This window comes from Hydra vulgaris, chromosome 07 (assembly GCF_038396675.1).
Source record: "Hydra vulgaris chromosome 07, alternate assembly HydraT2T_AEP".
In the NCBI taxonomy this organism is placed as follows: domain Eukaryota; kingdom Metazoa; phylum Cnidaria; class Hydrozoa; order Anthoathecata; family Hydridae; genus Hydra; species Hydra vulgaris.
Genome location: NC_088926.1, coordinates 24,515,871 through 24,537,594, shown reverse-complemented (window position 1 = coordinate 24,537,594; position 21,724 = coordinate 24,515,871). Strand labels below are relative to the sequence as shown.

General features: G+C 27.7%; 1 protein-coding gene across 6 annotated transcripts in view; it reads left to right on the top strand.

The window, feature by feature from the left end:
* The first annotated feature begins 352 nt into the window (after window positions 1-352).
* LOC136082362 (torsin-1A-like) overlaps window positions 353-21,724 on the top strand; it is a 33,159-nt gene continuing 11,787 nt past the window's right edge. Inside the window, exons 1-6 of one of the 6 annotated variants that reach the window (XR_010639632.1) lie at window positions 3,989-4,184; window positions 4,289-4,570; window positions 8,187-8,290; window positions 18,465-18,827; window positions 18,908-19,176; window positions 19,419-20,226. Coding sequence is in view for 3 of the 6 variants with exons in the window: in XM_065801436.1 (XP_065657508.1) it covers window positions 4,171-4,184; window positions 8,187-8,290 (118 nt within the window). In the remaining 3 variants the exon portion in view is untranslated. Of the gene's footprint in view, window positions 509-3,988; window positions 4,185-4,288; window positions 4,571-8,186; window positions 8,291-18,464; window positions 18,828-18,907; window positions 19,177-19,418; window positions 20,227-21,724 lie in introns of those variants that run through there. The other 5 variants (XR_010639634.1, XR_010639633.1, XM_065801438.1 and 2 more) reach the window with 5 other exon arrangements.

The following is a 21,724-nucleotide window of genomic DNA, read 5'->3' as shown; positions in this document are numbered from 1 at the left end:
ACAAAACAATCTTGATTTAAAAATAATATTTTTCGTCATTAAGAAACTTCTTATTTTTAGCCAATTTTGGAAGGACTCTGATAAAAAAATAGAACAACATAATCTTTTGAAATATAAATTACTTCCGGGCATATTAACATATATACCAATTTTGGAATATATCGTTATAGTTATGTTGCCAAAACAAGAGACCGAATGGAATGGAAATTAATCTCGTCCAATATAACAATTATAATCTCTAAAATTATAATGTAAAGCGTTTCAAAAACTTACGTTTAAAAACTTCTTGTTTTTGTTCAAATTTGAAACAGCGCAATTTTTAAATAGATTATTTCCGTATTCAAAAATAAAAGTATTTTTAATCGAATAATTTTTACTTTTGTGTGCTTGTGTGGTTTTTTCAGATAATCGGCTTTTTAGCGCTATCAAAACAATGTTACTTGTCCGTAAATATCTTGTTAATCAATTATTAAAAAATTTAACCAAGACAAGAAGACCAAAGAAAAAGGTAATACAAAAGTATATATATATATTTTTAAATAGATATATTTTAAACAATTTATAAAAAAAAAATTTTTTTTCAGGGGCAATAATTTTTTAAAGGCATAACTAAAAAGGGTGCCATAATTTTTTTCTCGGGGGGCTCTGGCCCACCTGGGCCCCGCAGTTCCGAGGCCCATGATATAAGTGAAATTTATCACATAATAAATTAAAAGACGACGTTCTTTTTCTAGAATGCGCCATATTACAAATGTATATTTAAAAAATCTTGCCTGCAGTTTTTTTAAAAGCCATAGGTTTACTCGGCCTGCCACTATAGTAGGCCATGATATATATATATATATATATATATATATATATATATATATATATATATATATATATATATATATATATATATATATATATATGTGTATATATCTATATATATGTATATATATATATATATATATATATATATATATATATATATATATATATATATATATATATATATATATATATATATATGTATATATATATATATATATATATATATATATATATATATATATATATATATATATATATATATATATATATATATATATATATATATATATATATATACACACATATATATATATAAATTAGTAAAAATCACTTATCAAACTTTTTTCTTCAACTTTAAGTTTCACCATTGCTGGATCATCAGGAAGAGTTACTAAATCTCAAAAAAAATTCAATTTATAGAAAAAAATATTTTACAGGAAGTTATAAATTATTATAACTAAAAATAAAAATAAAAAAAATTTTTAAATACTATTTTTTTTTGGTTAACGGGTTAAGTTACAGAAAGTAATTATTAAATAAATTTCTTTGGAATGGGGATAGTTTTAATACTTTAATTTGGTCATTTGTTTTCATAATTTTTTAAGAGGTATTTATTTTCGTGCCTACATTTAGAAATTAATTCAGATTTTTTATTTAATAAATTTTCCTGATTTAAATGAGTAATTATTTCAAATTTTTCTTGCAAACAAAGCAAACATTTTTTGGAAATGTTTTTATAGGCAGGGGCAGATTTTAGAATAGACCATTGTAAATTAAAATTTATATTTTTTCTTTTAAATCCCAAAAAAAAGAAATTTATTTAATAATTACTTTCTGTAACTTCTGTAAATTTTTAATTGGTGGCATAATTTGGTGGCTCTTCTTTGTACTCACTCAATAACTATTTCATTAACTTTGTTGATAGAAGCCCATGCAGGTTTTCCATACTCAAGATGAGGTCTCACAAATGTGGTATACAGTGTTTTAAATATTGAAGGGTTTCAGTATCTAAAGGCCCACTTGAGTGAAGCTAGTGCTGCATTAGCTTTAACTGTTGCATGTTTTGATTGGGCTGAACATTTTAGATTGCTGTTATTAAAGTTCTAAGGTCTCGCTCTTGGTTGGTAGACAATAATTATGTGTGGCTATTATCTTGATTATGTATGCTAAATTTGTGATCATAGAAAATTGTTTTAGATGATTTTATTTTAATTTAAAATTGTCAACATAGTCTCAATATTTATTGTTAATACTTTGCATTTGTTTGCATTAAACTCCATTTTCCAATTATCGACCCATTTAGCTATAGCATCAAGATCTGTCTGCAGCTGTTAAATGTCAAATTGATTTTTTATTATATTTATTAGTTTGGTATCATCAGCAAAGAGCTTGAGTGAACATTTGACAACATCTGGCATGTCATTTATGTAAACCATAAACAGTAAAGGACCTAGAACAGATTCTAGTGGCACACCACTCTAAACTTTTATCCACTCAGAGTAGTTTTTGTCAACAAAAACTCTTTGTTTTCTGTCCATAAGGAATGCTTTTAGCCATCTCAGTAGTTTACCTTTGAAACCATAGGCCTCTAATTTGACAACTAATGCTTGATGACAGACTTTATCAAAGGCTTTAGCAAAATCCAGATAGATTATGATTGTGTAAAAGCCACAGTTCAGTTCCTCTGATGTGATGTCTATTGTCTCTAATAAATTTGTAACACATGATTTTTGCATTACAAAACCATGTTGATGCTTAGTGATTAATTTGTAGTGAACTAGGTGACTCATTATATGTTTTTTTCAACAATCTTTTCATGATTTTGCATATTATGGCTATTAAAGATATTGGTCTATATTCAGATAGATTGTATTGTTTACCTTTTTCTTTATATATTAGTATCACATTTGCTTCTTTCCAATTATAAGGTATTATACCTGTTTCAAATGATGACACTATCAGAAGGGAAATAGACCAAGCTAATCCAGTAGCACACTCATTGAGAACATAAGGACTTATGCCATCTAGGCCAATCACTTTATATTTTTTCAAATTACTCAACTCGCTGAAACAGACTCAAACTGTTTATTAAGACAATCTGCTTTTTCAAGCGATTTTGTTAGCTCCATGCCATCTTTTATAAAGGAGGGAACAGTAAACTTTGCTTTTTTTGTGACTGAAAGTATAGTTATATACCGCTTTTAAAAGTGAGGCAAGTTTTGATTCATAGTTTTTTCATGCACCAAGTATGTCTTTTTTTTAACTGCTTGCAAGTTGCTTTGTAGATTGGGCCGATAGTAGATTTTTGGCTGATGAGTAATAGGTTGAGCTGACTAGTAGTTTCAACCGGTTAAAACGGTTTTGTTACCAGCTAAAGCCACCATGATCTAAAGTACGTAGTTAACCATCCTACATGTTTCTACTAGTGTTGGAAGCATGCAGTAAGAAATTTTCAAGCTTTATAAAATAATGTAGGTCTGGCGGCCATGAGTGGATACAAAGAAGGGTTAGCGAAATATGTAATATGGCTTGTCTTGATACATTTCGCTAACCCTTCTTTGTATCAATACTCATGGAGTTGGTTTATCATAATGGGATTGTTTTTGAGTTTTTGATTTTTATAGTTGCCTCTACCATAGTTTGGTTTGGTTAATAATAACACCCTGGTTGGGGAGATTGATGGTTCAAACAAAAAACTCCATATAAGAGTGCAATGGAAATTATTTTTAATTGAGATACCAATAGGTGGATCAATATGGAGTTCTATAAATCTGGAACGAGATGGTGTTTTTGTTACAAATAGTTGGATGGACATTGGGATACAAGTCAAAGCTTACATACCAACCACAATAATCTCAAATCAAAACTAACAAAAAAAGCATTGTAAATGTAAAAAAAAATCATTTGGTATAACCCTCCGTTCAGCTTAAACATAAAAACAAAAATAAGAAACTGTTTTCCAGCCCTTAATGACTTACATTAAACTTAAATTCTATTAAAATCAGCTACAAGTGCATTATATATATATATATATATATATATATATATATATATATATATATATATATATATATATATATTATTTAACTTAATCTTTGAAATTTTACTTGATTTTTGTCCTGGTGATCTGAATACAGATCGAACTTTGTCTACATTGAGCAATCTGTTTTGTTTTCAGTTTCATTAGAATATCTTAGAATATACTGCGCCATCATACCTATTGACTGTTCCGAATGGTCATTTACAAATATTAAAGTTTCAGTATGTTTTTGAAAACTTTTAAAGCATGATTGGGTATGCCAATCGTTTGGTGGAAGTGAGAGCCAGTCTTTAACTTGTTGCTTATCAAGACCAATCATGTCAAAAATCAGGTAAGAAAAATCATCAACTAAGACAGACAGGGATGGTGGTTTTTTTCCAATATTTATATTCATTTTATAAATTTTCTTGATATCTTGTTTTATTTTGTTCTCAGGCTTATAATAGTCAGAGCTAGGCATGTCAAATGACAGAATTGATGATGCAATTTTTGTCTTCTTTAATGTTAAATCATCATCTGGCAAAGCTAGAGGTATCATTGAGTCCAAATACCAACAATGTTTAAACTGAGATTCCAATACAGCATCAACAGCAGTTGGGTTTGTTCATACCTTCTTGTACAAATGAAATTGATAGTTGGCTGTAATAACAAGAAAAGGAGCTTTGATGACATCCTCAGATTGTAAATACCATTTTGCACAAAACTAATATTAAATTAGTAAGCCTAATTTCAGTTTTTAGTTTATCATTTTGTAGAACAAATGTAAGTTTGTTTGATAGAAGCTGAAGCTTTAGATAATAAATTGCTTTTCCTAAAAATCTTGCATTATGAATTGCACCTGTTTTTCATACTTTATATGTAACACGGGATAAGTAAGTGACAACTAATTCTGCAAGCTCACTTCTATCATCTTTTTTAATACCTGGTTTACCATTGTAAGCTCTGCAAAATGTTAATGAATTCTCAGCTGCCTTCTTTAAAAGATTGTTTTTAATGTTATTCCAATCAAACCGTAAGAGTTGTATTGGATTATAATTAAAATTAGGTTCTTCAATAATAATTTTTGAAAAGAAGATTATTAGGTCCATTTGTTTTATCATTGGTCACTAATTTCCAAAAGTGATTTTTTTCCAAAAGCATTCTTAGTTCGTTTACATGATGTCTATTTGTAGAAGATATTTATCCAGTTCTTTAGATACTCTTGAAACCAGTATTGGATGATGTTGTATTGAAGCATATTCCTCTAGTTTTTGATGTAAGTTAATGTTCTTTAATTAAATCTATTATACCAAAAAATTGATATTCGTCGGTTGATGCACCAGCAGAGGTACTCCAAAATTAATGTTAACTAAAACAGCCATTCTATTCCTCTTTAATACTTTTCCTTTGTTTGGTTTAAACATTGTCTTGCCGTCGAAATGATTTATACATGGATATGGAGATGCATCAATTGCTGCTTTAATATCTTATTTTGTAATGATAGGTTTTCATATTCTTTTTTCATTTTTCTATATGTGGTAGACTGACTGCTTTTAACTTCTTTAAGGTCAACACCTGATTGATATAGAATTGCATTTGTTACCTTTTGTAAAATATTTGGCGATATATCACAGGCTGTGGCAGTAAGAGAAACATTTCCAGCAAAAATATTTTAAGGAATTTTTGAAATTACTGTCTGGGTTTTCAGAAACTTCTATATGATACCAATCACCTGGATCAAAATTAGGTTCAATTAAAGAATCCTCACTTAGATCCGTGTCTATAAGTTCAACCTTAGGTACATCATCTCCCAAACTTATAGGCTGTGAATAATTTTTCTTCCTGACTTTCTTTTGTCTATTTTATAGAAATGTTTTTAATTTTAGAAGTAGTGGAAAAGAGGTAACCAGAGCTGAAGTAGTTAACTAAAAGCATTGAATACCTTTATTCTATACTTAATATCTTCTGAACCAATAACAAACTTTCTTTGATCTTCCTGATCTTCAAGAAATTTTAAGTCTTCAATCTTGTCTTTTAGGGACCTGTTCTTTACTGATCGTGCTTTTGAGATTAGAATTACTAGCCCAAAAAAGTTTTTTTATTTCAATCTCAAAATTGTTTTGTTTAGCCAAATCACCATTACTTTCTTGTTTTGCTTTTTTTTTTCAAGCTGGAATAAGACAAATTAAAATGCAAATTAAAAAGTTTTTTAACTAAAGCTAAATCAGTTAACACATCAAATCCAGCTTTAATCCAGCATCTCTTGATTTTAGACAAAATACATTCATAGCAACTGACCATCTTGAAAATTTTTTACAATCTGACCATCTTGAAAATTTTTTAAGGGGACAAGCAATTTTATTTGATAACGATGCAGGTCGACATTGCTGGTCATATATTAAGTGTTGAAGAATATTAAAGCCCGTTGGAAGCTGTATATCTAAATAAGAAGATTTTAAATTATCAATGAACCGTTCGAAAAAGGTCTCATTAATAATTACAAAAAAGATTCATTACTAATTCCAGTATTAACAAAAATGTTTCTACCTGATATAGCTGGTTTTGCCTCTTTTATAATAAAAAGCTCCTTTTTCATTGACCTTAGTTGAGTTGCACTCATTTCTAATATGTTTATTTTATGTACTATTCTAAAATTATAAGAAAAATTTAAAATTTAAAATTTTCAGAAGTTGTACCAAAATATAAATATACAACAATAGGCGTAACAGAAGAAAGCGCAAAAAATTACCAATTTTCCTGATTTTCAATACCAAGAAGCATAAATTTTTGAGGGGTAATAAAAAAACCATACAGTTTTAAACTAAAATATAGTCCTTTATATAGTAAATAAAAAAAAAATTTGAAAAAAAAGTATATTTAACCCCTTCCTTAAGAGGTCCGAAAATGACCACTCTTTGTTCATTTTCCCCCTAAATTAATGATTTGAGGGGGAGGGGGTCAAAAGTGATCCGACAGCGCTCAAACTTTTCGTGGCTCATTCTTTATATATTTGCCCCAAATTTAGGGGTTATGGTTTTTTTGTTTTCAAAATTTACTTTTTTTGACTCCCCATAAGGTGCATGCCTGACCTAAAGTCTATCATAAGTTTGCATAATTTCAAAATTTTGCTCCAAAAAAATTAATTAAAAACCAACCAATGTAACTGCGTAAATAAAGCATATTTCCCTTTGAACAACCAATGTTTGTCTAACAATATTGTCTATAAAGCAACCATAAGTTCCAGTCATCATGATCATAATAAAAAAGTATATTTAAGCATTAGTAATACACCATTAAAATTAAGATAGGGAAACCATTTTAAATTATTTGCATCAGTTAAGTATAGAAATGACACAGACCTATCTAAGTAAATATAGATCTTAAAAGACCAAAACATGAATAGAATGGGAAATAGTCAAACACTGCAAACCTTACAATCTAGCAACAAAAATGGAATGGAAAAAACCAACTTGATAAAAAAAAAACAAAATTGTGTCTCAGTGTTGACATTCAAAAATAATTTTATTATCTTTATTTGACAAAGGAGAGTAGTAAACTATAATGGCTTTTTGTTTTTTGTTTTGTTTTTTACGTAGATTTGTTTAAAACATCAGAAGTGATTCTACAGTAATTTTTATGTTTTTGTAATGATTGGTTTACGTTTTTTGTTTGTATTAACGGCTGAAAATTGCCTTCGGGCATGAAACTTTAAGTCCTATTATTCATTTATTTTTATTCATCTAAATAAAAGATAAATGTAAATATATGTATATATACATATATCAACACTCTGAATTAGAAAAAATGAGGTCAGCAATAAATTGGCGACCTCGATATATTGAAAAAATTGAAAAAAAAAATTATAGTCAAAAAAGCGTTAAAGTGTTTTTTAGTTTAAAAACGTCATTTTCTGTTCACTATTCATATTTTTGAAATTTTTATATAATTTCGCTTTATTTGAGACCCAACCTGATAAATATATTTATACGTACATATATTTATATATATATATATATATACAAAATATATATATGTATATATATATATATATAAATATATGAATGTATATATATATATATGTATATATATATATATATATATATATATATATATATATATATATGTATATATATATGTATAGATATATATAGGTGTATATATATATATGTGTATATATATATATATATATATATATATATATATATATATATATATATATATATATATATGTATATATATTAGGCCATCTCATAATTTTTTTTTGACCACCAAATTACATGCGGAGCCGCTAATGAGTGGCGTAGAGGTCATATTTATATGTCAAATTATTTTATTTTTTATTTTTTCCTGTTAGAAGTATTCGCGCCGGTTGTTCAAAGTTACGCACTAGGCAATTTTTGACCAAAATTGAGCAGTTTTCAACACAACGGCGCAAATCGATTCTGATGTGGAATCCAGGTAATTTTTTCATTTATATTCTCTTCATGTGTTTCCTATACAAAAAAAAACACTGTGCTTTTTGAGTTAAGAAATATATAATGCCTACCGTTCACTGATTTTGATAGAAAATTCAACGTTTGTGTTTTTTCAAATTTTCTTTTTGTTGATCTATGAGGTCATTTTCAGTCATAGTGCAATATTCATTTTTTTTACTTCTTATTGGTATCAAATGATAATGTTTTTAAAAAAATTACTTTTAACGTCTAACATCTTATGTAATAAGCGTCATTTATTTATGTCATTATTCTAAAATAATTTAGTTGGTCTTTTTTTGAAACAAATTATTCTTAAATTATGAGACTAATATAAAAATGTATAGGAAATTAAGTTTTACTTCAAAAGCTGCAGAATCAGAAAACTTGCAGGTCAAAAACCATGATGCCCAGAAAAGAGAAATGTAGTCAGCCATTCTGTTGATCTCTTTGACAATTTTCTCACTCAGAAAAAGAACCTGTCTGATCTTATGGAGAAGCAAATTGAACTTCATATAGTACAATGCCTTTGCCATGAATCTGACGTGTGAAATAGCTCCGGTTTTGTGAATTTTATATCTAACTGTCTGATCTTCTTCAAGGAACATAACTACAAGCTCTGCCAGTTCACAATAATCTTTGCACTTCTGAAAAGTCTAAATGTATATAATTTACAATTCAATTAGAAACTTTTATGTTTCTTCTTTCTTTTTTGGTATAAAATTGTTTTAAAGTAATATATTTCTTGACATGATACATCATCTTTTTGTCACTGATGACTTTGAAGCCAGTCTTTCTCCAAGGAATTAAGATTCCGGAAAGGATACAACTGACATTGCAAAATTCATTGTTTGTTATGCATTTTAATCTATGAAGAACTTATGTATATAAAAACATAACTTATTAAATTGTCTTTACTATATTTGACATAAAACATGAAATAACGTTCTTATCTATTGATTTCTAAAGCTAAAAGCTTACTGGAAAGTTTTGGACATTAAAAGACAAGCGACGAGATCCTTTAGTGCTTTCTTTGGAAATTGTTCTCTTAAAAATAAGTAGCGTTGGATAACGTGAATCCTTAGAGGCAGCTGGTTTGTTTCCATTCTATCCAGAGTGACATTAACTAGGAACATGTTCTTGCGACTCGATCTTCTTTTTTTAAACCCCAACTTGGGACAGGGATACACCTCAGATACTTTTGTTGTCATAGCTAGCTTTAAAACAAAATTTCATAATGTTAATCATTGTTTTATAACACTATAAACATTTTCATAATTTGTATGAAGTTTATAATTTTTTAAAAGTTTATTTAAAATATTATATTATTTAAAATATTATATTTAATTAAAATATTATAAATGTTTAAATAACCTAATTTATTTAGCTATGATTATAAAATATAACATACATTATTATGTTATGTTGTTGTAATAAACTTACTTGAGGTGGAAATAATAGATTTTTTTAAATTAAAAATTGTAGCTCCATTAACAATTGTTTTCTAAACTGCGCTTTTTTTAAATATTACCCGATTTTTGCGTTTCTAAAGTATATATATATATATATATATATATATATATATATATATATATATATATATATATATATATATATATATATATATATATATATATATATATATATATATATATAATATATATATATATAAATATATATATATATATTTATATATATATATATATATATATATATATATATATCTATATATATATATAAATATATATATATATATATATATGTATATATATATATATATATATATATATATATATATATATATATATATATATATATATATATATATATATATATATATATATATATATATATATATAAAAACATTGAAAAAAAAATTATTTTCAAAAAAGCGTTAAAGTGTTTTTTAGTTTAAAAATGTCATTTTCTGTTCACTATTCATATTTTTGAAATTTTTATATAATTTCGCTTTATTTGAGACCCTGACATTCTTTTGTAAAACTTTCTTTGTTGATAGTATTAGGGACTGATTTAATGTTTGAGGGTCCATAGCAACCCTTAAAAATATTTTTTATTCTAAAGCTTTTTAAATTGAGTATTCTTTTATTATATAGAACACATTTAAGGGGTTCCAGCAGACACTTTCAAAAAAGTGTTTTTTGAATCACTCAAATATATATATATATATATATATATATATATATATATATATATATATATATATATATATATATATATATATATATATATATATATACATACACTAACTAATTTACTTCAGGCAAAGTTTCAAAAAGAAAATAGCTTATTTGAGCTACCTTCATTATAGTATTAGTAATGGCCCTGGTCCTGATAAAGATAAGACTTTTTACAAACCCGGCACCATTAAAATAATGAGATTTAGCGACGGTTGATAGCTGGGGTCAGGAATAAATTTATAATACATTATATATTGATGAAGATGATGATAATGATGATAATAATAATGATGATGATGATGATGTTTATATATAAATATGCGTGCATATATATATAAATATAATATAACATTTATTTTAATTTAAGATATATAACTTATTATGTATCAATGCCTATGCAGCTCCAGTCACAAACCCGGTTCTGGTAGCAGCTATTTTTTATCAAAATTGGTTCCGGTCAAATTTCAACCTAGATCACTTACTACATAGTATTTGAAGAAATTAAATGCATCCTTACAACAATAAAACAAAGGCTCAAGCTTGGAAGCAAAAGCAAGTCATATACAATTTGTTTTTAGACATTTGAAGAACCAGTCAAAGTATGACAATAGTTATTTCATATAATAAGATATAATAAACCAAATTTAATAGAAAATAAAATAACAAGTAGTAAAATAGAGGCACAAAAAAAAGAGGCAACCTTTAGCAGGTACTCACTTTGGAATGGATTGTAAATTTGGTTTTATGAGAGGTTAGGTGTGAAAGATAATCTAAGAAGACATAAAGTAGATATTCAAATAATAATTCAAGTCTTTTGCCAACTGTTTTCTTGCTTTGCTTCATTATAAAAATACTAGGTTTGGTTTTCATTAAAATTCACCAGCCATTTTAACCCCCCAAGCTGTCACAGAAGAGACATTGCACTTAAGATGTGATCAAAAGTAATGACTTTTTGTCACGGGAGTGTATAGTTGTTTTGTCAGCAAATAAAAACATTTTTAAATGTAGAGGACAAAAGATGGAATTTTGTGGTACCCTTAAAGTTAGTGTAAATGATAAAAAGTATTAGCCTTTAAGAACAACTTTAAAACAGCGTTTAGAAAGGATTTATTCAATAATTTTCCCTGATACTTTTCTCTGATACTTTCCCAGAAACTTTCCCTAAAACTTTCCCTGATACACTATATTAAGCGAGCTGCCAGACTATCAACAGTCTTTGATGTCTAGAGAAGTAACTCTTGCTTTGCTGCCTCTATTTAATTGCACAAAAGAATGTTTCTGTTATAATAGTTAACAAGTCAGCTATATAATGAGTTAATCAAAGTGGGATTGTTAGAAAGTTATTAGATTCAAAATTATATATTAAAAGTTTGTTAATTCGAATTGCTTGTCAGAGAATAAGTTTTATAACTTATATAAGATTTTGGACTTATATAAGATATAATAATTTGTTAATTAAAGACTCAAAGACCTTGCTAATAATAATAAGAAGACTGGTTGGATAATAGGAAGAAGACTGGTTGGATTATAGTTAGAGTAGTCAGATTGTTCTTTAGAGGTTTTATTAATTAGAAACACAGATGTCATTTTCCAGCAAGTAGGATAACAGATTCAGTTAAGTACTTGTTAAATTGTTTTGAAAGTATTGGGAATTTTTTTGACTATGCTTTGAATGTTGTCACAAGTTGTAAATGAGTTTAGGAGAGAAATAAATTTTTAAAACGGAGTGGTTAGGTTATAGAACCCAGAAGCTGGAGTGGTTAGAATATAAGTATAGATTGTCTAATATAGGTTAACATGTTTCTCCTGGCTGACAGAAAGAGTGTGGTTTCAAGTTACGCTACGCTATATAATTTTTTACTAAATTTAGAGCAACTTCCAAGCATTGGTGTGAATAGATTCTAATGTCAAATCCAGTTAATTTGTTCAGCAATATTTTCTTAATGTGTTCCTGTACCAAGAAAAAACACTGTGCTTATTAATTTAAGAAATGTGTTGTACCTATCACTAATTACGATAGATAAATTAACACTTTAACTATTGTCAAGTGATTTTTTGTTGATTTTTGAGATTTTTTTTCAGTCTTATGACAAACTTTGTTTTGTTTTTTTAAAATGCTGCTACTATGCCTTCAATCAAACAAATCCAAATCTAAAATGGTTTCCTAAAAAGATTGGGTAAAGGACACTCGATCTTTTGCTGTAAACTAAACTAGGTCAAAATGTATCAATGTGATTCAAAAATATATATATAGATTTTTTCTGTGGTTGTTTTAGGTGCTCCAAGAAGACCTAATGGTCGCATCACAGAGCACAACAGAAGAGCATTTAACTTGGAAGTTTTGCTTGTTTCATGTCGAAAAAAAGCCTAGAGTAGGCATCAAACCACAGATCAGTGATTGATCCATCATTTTTTGGTGTTTGAGACAGCTAAAAGACATGGCGTAAACTCCAAACATTTTTTGTTTAAAATGTGTTAAATAATGATGCTTTGCAAAATATTGCAATGATTGGAGGCTGGGAACAAAAAAAAACCTAAAATTTCATCCCCCCCTGCCCCAAGCGCGAGAGCAGCAAGTTGGTGAAATAATTTTTTTGCTATTCTTAGCTAAGTTTATATTCATCGATTTACTTCACACAGCTTTATGTAATTATTTTCCAGCTATCTGTTTCTTATTTCTACATCGACAATCCATGATTACGCCCAGATTATCACAAATTTCTTTTTCATAAACAACTGCTGTTAAAGATAATGTTTTTTTATTATGTGCTTAAAACTTTGACCAATGACTGAAATCAAAACATTTTATCGATTAGTTGAAGAGAAAAATGTGAATATTTGCTCCATAGTTCCAAAAAATATAACAGAGTTCACTGCAACTGGTGCTGCATGCACACCTGCTAAACTTAGTAAATGGTTTGTGCATGCAATAAGTTCTGCCTTTCCGTTGATTTCTGAATTTCTTTCTGAACATCAGTAGGTTACCAATTATTTCAGCAACATTATCGTATACTTGTCCTCTACAATTTTGAATATCTATTCCATCATTTTCTAACTTTTTTTATCATAGTTGAAGTAGAGTCACCATTTTTCTCTTTTTCTTTCTGTATTTTTTCCAACAAACACTTGGTATCCATTGATCCTACTGTAACGTAAAACTTGGCTGGTTTGATCTTTAAAAGAATTATCAGTGCTGTCAAACACCATTAAAAAATACTTAGCTTCTAATACTTGTTCAATAACTATTCTTTTGAGTTTTTTTCACAAAATCTCAAAAAACATGTCAAGTACGAAAAAGAATATTTTTGTATTCACAAAGCACGGGTCATATTTTGCCAACAAATGAACAAGTTCTATGAAATTTCCAGTTTCGTCAAAACAACTTATTCTGAATTGTAGGTGGCAAGTAAGATAAAGAATTTTTTTTCCCTAGTTTGGTTTTTAGAATGTGTTCACGTAGCATGGAGTCATATTTTGCCAACAAATAAACTAGTTCTAAAAAATTTATTCTCTTTCCAGTAGTATTTCCATTTTCTAGTCTTGATCTTCATTGCCAAAATCTTCTCCAATAGACAATTTTTGTTAATCATTTTTCTTTGTCTTGACAACTGTCAAAATAACCTTTGTTTGAAAAACAATTCTCTTTTATTTTAATGTACTTTTTTTTTATATTGGGCCTTGCTCGTAAGGGTTAGTATTACGGTCGTCAAGCATGACTATTTTCTAAAACAATTACCGTTGCTGCGGAAATAGATGTTCGTCTCTGGAATACGCCTGGGCTAGTTTTTAGAATCAGAAATCAGTTATAAATCCACGCATAGGTGTTAAATTCATCATGGTTTTGAAGTAAGACTGGGCTGTCTTGGAGTAGTTCAGAGATAAATCTTTTATGCTGGTCACTAACAACAAGAGACTACTGAACGACATGAACAGCACAGACTTAAGCATTACACCTATATAATTATGGTTGATTATTTGATGTGATTTTTAAGTTTGTTTGGTTATCAAATTTAAAAATCATAAGATATACTATTGTAAGTATTGTTTGGGTGCATTGTCTATCTTATTTTTGTCGTTATATTAGCATATTTTTAAATATTCTTCTATTTATCGTTATTTTTGTGAAACTATAATTATTGTTATTTTTGTCAACTGTCAAAAATATGCTTTGTTCCAAAAATAATTCTCTAATGTACTTTATTTTTCAACCAAATTTTTGAATTTAATGAAATCTAGTAATTTTGATAGTATCTCCTGCCACTTCTTGACGTCATCTTTAACTTTTGTTCTTTTTTTTATCAATTGATACTCCAAGTCAAATTTTAATCTCCAACTTCTTACGGTTTCATGTAATCTGAGGTATAAGTACAATTTTTGAGATAAAACTGAGCCAAAAGACGGTAACTCTTGCATTCAATTATTTTTGTAAACGATGTTAAAACGATTTTTTAAGTTACTGTGTTTTGGCTTTTTACGGCAGCATTGAGCTATAAGAGAAACTACAGAAATAAAAACAAGCTGCCCTCATTGATGGTAAACTTATCGCAAAAAAAAATAACTATTTTAATATTGATTAAAATAAAGTTAGGCGAGCATCAGAAAAATCTGAAAAATCTCTGCTCTTAATTTTGAATGTCTGAGTTTTTTAATTTTTGTAGTTGTAATTTAGGCATTCATTTCTTTTTTTTTTATTAGTTTGAATTTTCATGCTTGTTGGGTTAGCATAGGAACAGCCACAAATAGTCATTGAGACTAATCCAATGTAGCGTCCATTATTGACCAGCATTTTAGCGTACAGAAGTACCATTTAAGGGCTGAGGTGGCGGTGGCAGGATTTGAACCCGTATCGTACAACAGGTTGGGTTTTAACATTTCGTTTGACTCTCTAACCAACTGAGCTATCCAGCCATTAAAAAATATGTAACGAAAAAATATTTAAGAATTTGTCTGATTTCTTTTGTAAAATCCTATTCTCGTTAAATTTTATGAAAGATACCGTGAAATTCTATTTTCTTTAAATTTTATAACAAATTCTGTAAAATCGCCTAAGTTCCATCACCATGTAACTTTGATCAATATTTATTTGAAACCTGTTGAAATAATTTGTTTTCGAAACAAGAGTTTTGAAATTATGACAGTAAAAAAGTTAGTAACGTCGCGACATATCATATGCAATAGTTTTTACCAGCTCTGTTCCGCCAATTTTCTTTAGCAAATGTAACTAAATTTAGCTAATATGCATCTAAGTTAAAAATATAAATATTTAGTTATTAAACATCTTGATTATAGCAAAGATGAATACCTACTGTTACACAATCATACTAGCGTTTACAAAATGAAATTAAACTGGTTATAATACTTTCGAAAAAAGTTCTTGCAGCAGGACTTTCATAGCAAAAGACCAGCAACTCATATTTTTTAACTGTATCAATGTGACCATCAGTAATTTTTATAACATCAGAGTCCATTGATTTGTTGGCATTTAGGAAGGTAGATAGTCGCAAAAAGTGCTTTTTCAAAACTTCCATGAATTAAAATGGCGCTCCCGAAACTCGTTTATTATTTATTTTTTAGTCGTTTTGCTTTTAGTTGTTGAAGGGAAGTGAATCTTGAAAACGCAGTAAAGTCTAATTTAATTATTTAGTCAATGAAAAAGAATTTTTTAGGAGTAAATCAAAAATATTCTTTATTTAACAGAGTCAAGGGTGTGTCGTTTTAAAGTCCGCCATTTGTTTTATATATTTAATTAAAGTTACTACAACTGATTGTAGATAGTCATGCTCTTGTCAGTTTTTAATTGTTTTTAATTGATATAACAACATTAGACTCTAAATTACTCTAAACAATCTCATCTTATCTTTAATTAGAGATAAGAAGCGATACAAATTGTTTGCTAATTATATTTGAATAAAGTAATAAATAATAATGTTCATGTGTATTTACCACTTCAATACAAATATTTACTTATTATAATTTAATTAAAATTGAAATATTCAACCGACGTTACCTGCTGTGTTTGTGGCAAGAATATGCAATTTGTTGAAATTATTTCAACATCTATATTTTTGTAATACTATGTGTTTTTAAATGTCTACTTTCTAATGCCTATATTTTTGTTTTTTGTTTTATTTCGTTTTAATTATGCCTATTTAAACCACGTGATTTAAGCTGTTATGTGAGTCTTCTGACCAATGGCTGTATTAAATTATTTTAATATAATATATGTTTATTAAACGTAGATCAAACGTTTAGAATAACAACTTATATTAGTCAATAATTTAAACGGATGATCGACGTTTAATAAACGTATATATTAAAAGATTTAAAGCGTAGATTTTAAAACTATAAATGTTTACATTTAATTAAGGTTGATTAAAGATTTACAATATTGACTAATTTAAATCGATATTCTGAACGTTAGATCGACGTTTATTAAACGTATATATAAAAAAAATTTGAAATCTACATTTCAAATCAAGCGTTGATTTTTAGTCAATAATAGTTCGCTAAACGTTTTATCCATTTTTCGACCCATTTTGACTAAATATTGACCAATTCTGAACCAATCTATGTTTACTAGGTAGGATGTAATCGAAAAAATGAAAGTAGTAATTAAGAATCCTAGATGTAATTTAAAACATGAAAGTTGTAAATAAGAAATAATAAGATGTAATTGAGATGTATACTTAAATACAACATAATAGTAGTAATAAGGAAAATTCTCAGAAAATGTACTTTGTGTTTTTAATTTTATTGCCTTAATTTACCTTGTGATTTAAGGATGGTTCCTAATTTGGCCAAGGTGGACGGACATATGGGTTGGTTTTTAATAATATAATATACCGTTTTCAACATTGGACTATAGGGTCTTAAAAGTAACAACTGAGCTAGTGAATTAAACCCTTTCCAATGAAAGAATGATATAGCTGAAAGAGTTTCAATACAGTGTTTTATGGTGAAAATTATTAAAATCGAACAATTCTTAAAAAGTTTTAACGTTTTAAGTAACAAATTTTTGATATATGGATTTGTTGAAGAAACTGTGGTAAAAATTTAGTTTTTATATATCTAAATTTTTATAACTTTTTTAATTTTATTTGAATACATAAAACTTCGTATCAAAATATAGATGTAACATTGAGCTACAATTTTATATTGGCTTCTCACCACTGGGCGTATCTTGGAGGTGGAGAACAATCACCATTTTAACCGTAAAATATGCATAATGTTTTCATACAAAAGAGTTTTTTTACAAATTTTTTTCATACTATAAAATTATAAAATACTAAAATTTTATTCTAGACCACAACTAAATATAAGAGACTGAGAAAATATCTTAGAGTTGCAGGGAATGTGATGGTGATTGTTTAACAAACCCTATTTTCAAAAATGTTCAACTCTTATAAATAGGTTGTTATTAAAATAATTCAAGTTAATAATTGAAATTGTTATAAATTGAATACAATTTACAACACATACAATAAGATTTATCTTTTAAAAGATTATACAAGTTTTGTGCATTATACATCATAATAGGGCGTCCACCACCCCACCACCACCACCACCTCTATTCAATTTAAAAATATGAGCTTGTCAGTAATTTGATCTCATTTAAGTTTATATTTATCAAATATAAATGTAAGTTAAAAAAATTTAACTTTTTCAGAAAAAAATATCATGTGGGAAAAAAAAAAAATTTAAATGGCGGATTTTCAGCCAATTTTGCCTAAAATAGGCAAAATTTGCAAAATTTTATAGGATGTAAAATGTTATTAATGGCTATTATCTGTCTATCTTTTTCTGATTTGTCATAATTTTAAAAAAATTGAACCTCAAGGATGAAATTTAATACTGTTATTTATTTTCAGGGGGTAAAAATAATTAAAAATTGTGTATTTTTAGCTAAGTTTGCCCAAATTAGGCTTTTACCCATTGTAAAATGTTATTGATGACTGTTATTAGGTAATCAAATAAAAGCCGATATTCAAGAAAAATATACAGCAACCCATACCTACCCAACAAGTGATGAAATAAAAGGTGATGGGATTCTAAAAAGTTGAAGATTGTTTCTTGGAGAGTTCACAAACTCAAGGTGAATAGCAAATTAACACCTGAAGAATTGTTCAAGCAATCTCAGAAAAAAAATTAACTACCTTGATGTTCCTTGTGCAGGTATTGAAAAGCTTGATTTGATTATTGACTTGTTAAAAATCGTATTAGCTTTCAAGCCACAAACGGCAAAGTTATGGCTTCAATATATGGAATACATTGATATTATGTGAGCGCTTTTTAGCTCGGTTGTGGCCTGATCTTGTGATTGAACAGGTATTTGCATGGATGTATTAATGTTCTTTCTTTTCGCTTTAAATTTTTTAAAGCGAAAAATTGTTTACTTTTATTTTTAGAATATTGCTTGTGTCAACAATCAAAAGATCAGCATCGATCCTGCTTTATTATTCATGCGATTGATAGTGATTTCAGAACGAAGTGTTGGTATTAAGAGTTACTTCAACAATGAATTGACTTCAGTTCCAACAGCATTATTTTTAGACAACAATATAAAAAAGCCAAACAAAGCATCTTTTATCGAAACATTGTTGGTAAAGGATTTGATGAATCTGATATTATTGAGGCGAAGCACCACATAGTGGATGGCGGACCACTGTTAAGAAAGGTAATTTATTACTTTTCTACTATTTATTTATTACTTTTAGTTTTTAGGCATAATTTAAAATTATTAATTTTTAAATAGAATTTAAAAAATAAATATACATATATATATATATATATATATATATATATATATATATATATATATATATATATATATATATATATATATATATATATATATATATATATATATACATATAGATAGATATAATTAAATACAATATTGTTTACTTTTATTTTTAGACCGTCTGGAAAACTCTCACAAATATCGTTTATCTGTACAGAAATTATTTTAAAGCAAACTTCGCAAAAGCTACAATTATTTTTGATGGTTATAATAACAGTTTATCAACAAAAGATCATGAACATTATAGGCGGTCAATGAAGTTAGCTATTTGTTCTGATATTGATGTACGGTCAGACACAAAGGTGTCAGTCAACCAAGACACTTTTCTTTCAAATCAAATTAACAAGAGTAAGTTAATTGAATTGATCAGTGATAAGTTTGAAGTTAATGGCTGTACTGTTAAGCATGCAAATGATGATGCTGACACAATAATAGTTAAAGTACCTTTGGATCAATGCAAAAATGGAGATTCCGTAACAGTGGTTGCCAATAATACTAATGTAATCATTATGTTAATGTATTTTGGAAGAAGGGGAAAATTGCAAAGGCATTGGTTGTGAAAACACAACTCAAGATGAATATTTCTGATGATGACTCACGGAAATATATTCGATATGATTTCATGTCTTTAAAAATTCACTCATATTGACATAACATTGATTTTTTTATATTGATATAAAAAAATACTGAAAATACATAACAGTTTTAAATTTAATCCTTTAGGTTCACTTTTCTTTTAGTCATGAAAAATCAAAATAAGATAGACAAATAACAGTCATTAATAACATTTTACAGCTTATAAAAGGCCTAATTTATGCAATATTGGCTGAAAATCCACAATTTAAAATTTTTTTGACCCCCTAAAAATACATAACAGTTTTATTTTTGGTCGTTGAGGTTCACTTTTCCTTAAACCATGAAAAATCAGAATAAGATAGCCATATAAAAATTATTATTTTTTTTTTTACAGCCTAACTTGGGCAAAATGTGATGAAAATACACAATTTTTAATTATTTTTACTCCCTGAAAATAAATAACTGTATTAAATTTCAATTTTGAGGTTCACTTTTCTATCAATCATGACAAATCAGAAAATAATAGTCAGATAACAGTCATTAATAACATTTTACAACCTATAAATAGCCTAATTTAGGCAAAATTGGAAAAATCCGCCATTTTAATTTTTTTTACCCCCCACCCCCCTCACCCCCAAAAAAAATTATTATTTTTTCTAAAAAATTATTATTTTTGTTAACTTACATTTATATTTGATAAATATAAACTTAAATGAGATCAAATTAGTAACTGATAAGTTCATATTTTTAATTTAAATAGAGGTGCTGTTTCAGGATTTTCTTAAGAAACCATATGTTTTTGAAATTTATTGTAAGGTACCTCACTTTGACATTAAATTGTGAAAAACGCTAAAGGGGTATGCAGGTGGGGTTTCGGATTTCAACAAATAAAGAGTAGAAGAGACGTTCAGGCTAAAAACTGCTTCTGCACTAATTAGTTTCCACTTCGACCCTCTATTTACTAAACTAATTGAACATGTTGGTTTTGATTGTTCCAGAAGTGTATCTAAATTTGGTGAAATAAATGCTGACACGGATTCAATTTAATAGTAAACTTTCAGGTAAAAGTGTATTGACAAATAACACAACGATCTTTTAATTTCATTAATATGCCTAATTTGAAATTAATGTATTCAAATTCATGTTCTAGAAGACCTTTTATAATGACCTATAAGCTTGATTGTGAATTCGCAATTACAAATTATGTTTTCTCATTTACATATTACGATTTCTTAATTACATATTAAGTATTCTTAATGACATATTGCGATTTCTTATCTACATATTGTGTTTTTTAATTACAGATTCAGCAAATACGCATTAATGCGATTTTAATCGATAAAACAAAAGTTTGCGGTTTTTACATTTTAAAAATAAAAAATTAATTTTATTAGAGTAGTTACAGTTTTATTAGACTAGTTTGTTTATTATAGTAACCGTTGGAGTAGTTACATCCTATTACAGCCGTAGGCTGTAAAAGGCTGTAACTACTTGCTGAGATCTACTACTTTATAAATGTATAATTTAACCAGAAAAAAATCAATGGTATTTACGCATATTTTTAATGTTACTTTAGGGGGATGGGGGAGGACGATTAAAAAACTGACATCATGTATAAGGAGGCTGGGGGGTGTTGGCCAAAAATAGTCAGAGTTTGACAAAGGGGGGAAGAGGGCGTCGAAAAATTGAGAAAAATCACTAACATCATTTACGAACAGCCCCTTACGTAGAAACGTTTCATGACATTATTATCTAAGCCAAGTATTTCAGCAGACAACTTATAGTTTTAGAATACTTTCTGTCCCGTGTTTCCATCATTTGTTGTACATGAACTGCTGCTTTTTGG